Genomic DNA, 6,690 nt, shown 5'->3' on the forward strand with positions numbered 1-6,690 from the left:
TAACACTAACCAATGTGTAGATTCATTTGATAAATTTAATTATCAAAGTGACCTAAACTCGATTAATATGAAAAAGCAAAGATATGAACTGGGATGCGAATACTATACTTGCATCGCCATATACCCATAATTAAAATGCAAGATCATCGTGGCCAACCACCATCAGCCAACTATGTTATGTGTTAAAAGTCTTACATCAAGTATGTGAAAAATTGTCCACCAGTTTTTACTAACAGAAGTAAGATTTAGAAAAAAAACATGTAACCTATGAAGAATGAACCATACACAAATTTTCATTAGTACACAACTTACATAACAGAACCACTACGTACATTTTTACACCAAGTAAAAATCTCGAGCAACAACCTTCAACATTGTTGTATGGACATACATCGAAGGACGTTGACTAAATTCAGTTAACTACATATGCTATGCGTAGAAGATTTTATTACATAATTGCATTGTTGGATTGTAATTAATTATAGGAAATATATGATTATATAGATCAACATTAGAGAAGCTTTGACCTGTATTACTTTTCTCCATTTCCTAGATTGATATGGCACGAAAACCTCAAGTATTCCTAAGGTACATCAAAGGATCTGATTATACCTCTAAATAAAATAGTAAATATGAACTATAAGGATTACAATAGAAGTACTTAACAAAGGCGTATACAACAAAATATGCAGATCAAGTACATGGTCATCAAAAACGTTGTTGTGTAATTTCATTGATATAGGCAAGTTTATTCCTCTACCATTTGCAATGTAAAGAAGATTTCAATCGTCCTGTAAGTTATACTTGCTACGTCAACTAATTTCATTACATATTTTTCCATTTAAAAATATGTAATCAATCATTAGACAAAAATATAATATGTTTGCTTACATGTCATAGGCATCAATGCATAAACCTAACTTGAACACTTGTTCACTTCCTTTTCTTGCTATGATAGAGAAATCAAGCAGCCACAACAACAACAAAAATTTGTTTTAGTCTGTAATGATGAAACTACTCTGAAAACACGTCAGAAAACAAAATCAAGGTATTACAAATATATCATGATAGATCAACATTCATGTTATTACCCATGTGGCAGCCTATATGCGAGCATTTTTTTTGCTTATTGTAGATATATATCTTTACTATTAAAGCAGGATCGAACATCGTGATGGTTCAACCTCGCTCATGGTTCGACCATCTCCCAGCCCATCGATACTTCCTCCCACATCCTCACGCAAGTTAGATCTCTCCCCCTCTCTTCTCCGGACGTCCCTCTTCTCCACCCCGCATTCCCTTCCTCACGCACGCAAACGGCTTACCTCTCCACCGCCATGACCTCGCAGTCGCCGCCATCGCGCACCTGCCTAACCAGGAACCCACGACCGCCACCGTCGTTGTCGTGGAAACCTAGGACGATATGTTTCTACATCGATGGTTAGGACGCCCCAGCCGCCAGAGCCCTTTGCCGCTGCCGAGGTTCGAGAGGAGCCACCGCCGCCGAGGTCTGAGAGGAGCTACCGCCGTCTTCCCCACCCAGAGCACCGCCCTCTCCCCCGCCAACGCTGTTGTCCACTCACCTTTTTTCCTTAAAGCAGGGAGGCCCGGATCGAGTCTAGCAACTCAGCGGGGCGGTAGCCAGATCCGCCATGGCCAAATCTCGTTTAGATAGGCCGCACCTGGAGAGATAGATTGAGGGGGTGGGCACCTTCTGCGTCTTCTCTCTCGGGACGCTGCTCCGACCCAACCCGATCCCGGGACGCCCATGGATTCTTGTGTCATTCATTCTCATTGCAGCTCTAATGTGGGGATTACGAGTTGTGCTAATTTCATTTGCTAGAGACCAACTTCTGGTTTTGTTATTGGCAAATTTGTGCCTTCGAGATTGCTGCTCGCGTTTGTGTTCTCGAGCTGAAAATTCAGTTTATTATCCTGTTTGGTCTGCTGAATATAAACCATGATTATTTGCATCTCAACTGCAGACCAACAGCCCATTCCGTCCTACTATTCGTTTCCTGCGAGCAAGGGACCGAGCGGTTGCATCTTGATGGCTGGTGGGCGCTCCATTTCAGTAGTTTATACTTCAGTCCGGAAGAATGGTTCAGGATCTCAAGGCATGCTTTTGTGTTAGGTGAGATGTGAATTGATTTTGACCGATATGAAATTCATTCAATTTTTGTTGCTGATGTATCTGCATTTAATTTTATGTGGACAAAAGCGTTGTAGTTGAGAAGCCAGAGAAGATCTTTACTATTAAAGCAGGATCGAACGTCGTGATGGTTCAACCTCACTCATGGTTCGACCACCTCCCAGCCCATCGATACTTCCTCCCACGTCCTCACGCAAGTTAGATCTCTCCCCCCCTCTTCTCCGGACGTCCCTCTTCTCCACCCCGCATCCCCCTCCTCACGCACGCAGACGGCTTACCTCTCCCCCGCCACGACCTCACAGTCGCCGCCATCGCGCACCTGCCTAACCAGGAACCCACGACCGCCACCGTCGTTGTCGTGGAAACCTAGGACGATCTGTTTCTACATCGATGGTTAGGACGCCCCAGCCGCCAGAGCCCTTCGCCGCTGCCGAGGTCCGAGAGGAGCCGCCGCCGCCGAGGTCTGAGAGGAGCTGCCGCCGTCTTCCCCACCCAGAGCACCGCCCTCTCCCCCGCCAACGCTGTTGTCCACTCACCTTTTTTCCTTAAAGCAGGGAGGCCCCGGATCGAGTCTAGCAACTCAGCGGGGCGGTAGCCAGATCCGCCACGGCCAAATCTCGTTTAGATAGGCCGCGCCTGGAGAGATAGATTGAGGGGGTGGGCACCTTCTGCGTCTTCTCTCTCGGGACGCTGCTCCGACCCAACCCGATCCCGGGACGTCCATGGATTCTTGTGTCATTCATTCTCATTGCAGCTCTAATATGGGGATTACGAGTTGTGCTAATTTCATTTGCTAGAGACCAACTTCTGGTTTTGTTATTGGCAAATTTGTGCCTTCGAGATTGCTGCTCGCGTTTGTGTTCTCGAGCTGAAAATTCAGTTTATTATCCTGTTTGGTCTGCTGAATATAAACCATGATTATTTGCATCTCAACTGCAGACCAACAGCCCATTCCGTCCTACTATTTGTTTCCTGCGAGCAAGGGACCGAGCGGTTGCATCTTGATGGCTGGTGGGCGCTCCATTTCAGTAGTTTATACTTCAGTCCGAAAGAATGGTTCAGGATCTCAAGGCATGCTTTTGTGTTAGGTGAGATGTGAATTGATTTTGACCAATATGAAATTCATTCAAATTTTGTTGCTGATGTATCTGCATTTAATTTTATGTGGACAAAAGTGTTGTAGTTGAGAAGCCAGAGAAGAATATATCACTTTGGTACATATTCGAGCTACGGTTTTTCATTCTCCTTCCAATACATTTATCATGGGGTCATTTTCCCATAAAAGACATACATGATGGTCATCGTTGGACCGATTATATTTGGTTACTTCTACCCATAAATTTCAAGTCCTGGACATGTATATTACTCATCTCTTGTAGGATATATTAATATTAACCTATGTGTTTGCTGCATTGCATTCATCTTTTTCTTAACAAGGCAGGGCACCCAAAGGTTCCAATTTCATGCAGCTCCAAAGCAAAGTACAACAAATATAACAGAGGCCCGAAGAGGAGAGTAGAGAGGAAAGCATGACCACTACCTAAGAGCTGAAGAGAGGATACAAGAAGGAGGTTGATCAAAAGATCAGTCCGATGATCTACAGATCCAGAAAAACTAAAAGAGGACCAGCATACGGAGACTGTTTAAATGTAAGCTAATGTAGGAGCCAGCACTATCAGAAAGTTTAAGAGAACACACAAGCTGGAGCTGCATCAGCCGAAGACCACAACTGCTAACTTCCTCCAAAGATACTATAGCCAAGACACCTAAAACATTTACCTCATCTAAAAAACAAAGTGAACTCAGGGCAAGCATGTAAGGGCTTCCACCAAATGCAGATTTTTCCTCAAAAACAGCAGCAATGGATGAGAAGGACTGAAGAATGATATTTGTAAGCTTGGTTCAGGCTGCGCCGCTTCTATCTATTTAATACATGGTATTTGTAAGCTTGGTTCGTGTTGTCTCTGACAACAACTGACAATCTGTCCCCATGTCATTCCTCTTATATGTACATAAGAATTGTGTGCAGAGATCAGAGTGTGTGTATGGGGGTCATTTTCATATGTGTTGTGTTGCCTTTATTATTTTATCGATGTAAATCGCTTGACAAATTATCCTTTCAGGTTGTTTGTGACTCATACGTGCAGGTTGTTTGATTAACAATTAATCATTGTGATGATGGAGTTGGGCACCTGGGCATGAAAAATTACCGTTCACAAAAAGGTTCTGGATGTATTAAGCTCAGGAAGGTTTTGCTTTAGTAAGTCGGGTGATATCTTGTACTTTTTTTGTAAATTTGTTCAGTTATTTTTTCGCCTTTCTGTTACACATGATTCTGACAGTTATTTGTTTGAAATCTGTAGATACAAAAGCGCATCAAATTTGACTGCACAGTCAATCATAGTCGCATATTACAAAGTAGTAGAACTCAGGCTTACAGACAATGGTGAAAGCAAAACATTCTATATCCAGGACAGGAAATAGTATTTAGAGGGGTCAAAGAAGAAAACGAAATTAGGGTATGATTATTAGATGGTGGTGCTACAAGGGGCGGTAATCTCAAGAAAAATTTACGGGTAAATAACTACTCGCTCTGTTATTATATATGCTGTATTTACATCTTATATCGTGGGACTGAGGGAGTACCTCAAAGAAGACATAAATTTTTTGATGTAGAAAATCTGTAGGCTGACTATGCTTTGATGCATAGTTTGCAGTAGCACTTCACTTAGGTAAAATATAAGTTCTTAGCATATTCAACAGTACTTCTATTGAACAATGCTCAATTGATATTAGGCTAAAACTTCGAGAGTACCTGAGGGGCCAAGGAAAGTGTTGTTTATAATCTTAACATGAGTCATCTTTACCATCTTTACTATCGAGAATGCTACAAGATCAAAATTAAGAAGAGTGTCAGAGTGGATCGTACACACCAAAAGTACTCGTGCAGAAAATCATCAGCAGGTACAAATTTGCCAAGGCATTGTGATTTTAGTTTAATTGGGATAGGTAGCAATCTACATATTTAATTCTTTCTTTTTTCCCTTACATTCCGTTTAAAGGTTCAAACAATGGATTTTCATTAAAATGAGCTTGTTAATAAGATGGTAATCAAAATCCTTTGGATGTCATTCCTGTGTCTTCACTTTCATCTTATATCATAATTTCACATGTTACATTGATGTTAAAAGACGAACGACACAATCAAGGCTTTCATGTTTTTCACTCCATAAGTTCTCTGTTGATATAAGTAGATCATAATTATTTAACTTGTCTTTTTGGATAAGTTGTAACATTAACATTTTCTTTTAAAAATCTATACTATGTAACGGATAAAACTCCTATATTGACTGCAGGTGATGTCGAAGAATTGGAAAGAAAGAATAAAAAATGATTCGGCAGACTTCTTGTCCATCTCAGAACTACTACCTCGGAGCAAACCATGTAATTTGAATATTTATGCATCTATTGGCAAAATTGTCTTAATGGGTTCTCTTAGACCTGAATTGAAGGGGCACTTGTCAGTCATTGAGAAACATTCCTTGAATGGACATAATGATATCGTCAGAGATTTTATTACTACTGGATGCAAGTTATGTGGTTTACCTCTATACCAAAAGTATGCAAAAGCATGTCATCTTATCAACATTTCATCAGTTAATCTATATTGCTCTGCTTGTCATGATTTATAGAACTCTCTATTCAGGAATCTTCATGGAGACAGTACTTATCCAATCGATTGCCTTGATAATCCAAAGTATCTCCATGTTGTTGGACAGATATATAAATCATTCATGGTAAGAGATCTAGCAGCCAACCTCAAACAGTTTCTTTGTTGGAAATAGATTAGTAAAACCATATCTTCACGATTTGCAGATCTATGTGCAAGACCGAAATGGACAAGTTCTTGTGCTTGTGAAGAATAAAGTTGCCGAGATTCTGTTTTCAAATATCAACGCAGATGATGTGTCTGAATGCTACAAGAGCCGCCATTGCATGCTGGTAGATTCTTGTGACTCTGGCCAGTCAAGCACTTGTGGGATGCTAGGTGGCAGTGGCAAGACAGGCATTGCTAAAAGGAAAAGAACCAAACATAAGCTTGATTTTCATCTTATCTGGCTCATTGTTATGAAATGCATGCTGAACCAAGGCAAGAACAGTCCATTCTGCTTCCAGATTTCGGTCAACCCCGGGAGAAATGTTGAGGATGGACGATTTGAACTGATTTCGTTGACAATGCCAATACCATGAGATGGGAATTCTTCTTTTACCACCTATTTCAAACCAAACTAATGGTTATTATGTGCCTCTGCAAAAGGAATTAAAGGTCTGTTTTTCACAGGTGATTGCTGAGTACACTAGAGGTGCTTTGGTGTTCCCATGGTTTCTACAGCGACATGGTTAGGACGACAGAAATATTAGACCACTAATCTTCAGTTTTAGCAGGATCAACTTAGCAGAAGCAAAGACCTAGCACATTTATGACCAATCCTCTGTAACACTCTGCTCCTTACTTTTAAAGAGCCCATATTCAACTG

At 41.2% G+C, this 6,690-nt stretch overlaps 1 protein-coding gene across 1 annotated transcript; it reads left to right on the forward strand.

Moving 5' to 3' along the window:
* Positions 1–2,542: 2,542 nt before the first annotated feature.
* Positions 2,543–6,422, forward strand: LOC123409242. Its single transcript, XM_045102194.1, has 6 exons — positions 2,543–2,613; positions 4,516–4,570; positions 5,036–5,116; positions 5,509–5,771; positions 5,859–5,949; positions 6,029–6,422. Exons 1-6 carry the CDS (start codon positions 2,543–2,545, stop codon positions 6,401–6,403), a joined length of 936 nt encoding a protein of 311 aa, XP_044958129.1. The 3' UTR covers positions 6,404–6,422.
* The last annotated feature ends 268 nt before the right edge of the window (positions 6,423–6,690 follow it).

The sequence above is a fragment of the Hordeum vulgare genome, chromosome 7H, assembly GCF_904849725.1.
Source record: "Hordeum vulgare subsp. vulgare chromosome 7H, MorexV3_pseudomolecules_assembly, whole genome shotgun sequence".
Lineage (NCBI taxonomy): Eukaryota > Viridiplantae > Streptophyta > Magnoliopsida > Poales > Poaceae > Hordeum > Hordeum vulgare.

What these genes read in the sequence shown, in the direction of transcription:
- LOC123409242 (XM_045102194.1), top strand. Translation starts at nt 2,543, where the DNA reads ATGGTTAGGACGCCCCAGCCGCCAGAGCCCTTCGCCGCTGCCGAGGTC. An exon ending in GGTTTACCTCTATACCAAAA is followed by an intron (nt 5,772 to 5,858) that starts GTATGCAAAAGC and finishes CTCTCTATTCAG; the next exon opens with GAATCTTCATGGAGACAGTA. An exon ending in AGATATATAAATCATTCATG is followed by an intron (nt 5,950 to 6,028) that starts GTAAGAGATCTA and finishes CACGATTTGCAG; the next exon opens with ATCTATGTGCAAGACCGAAA.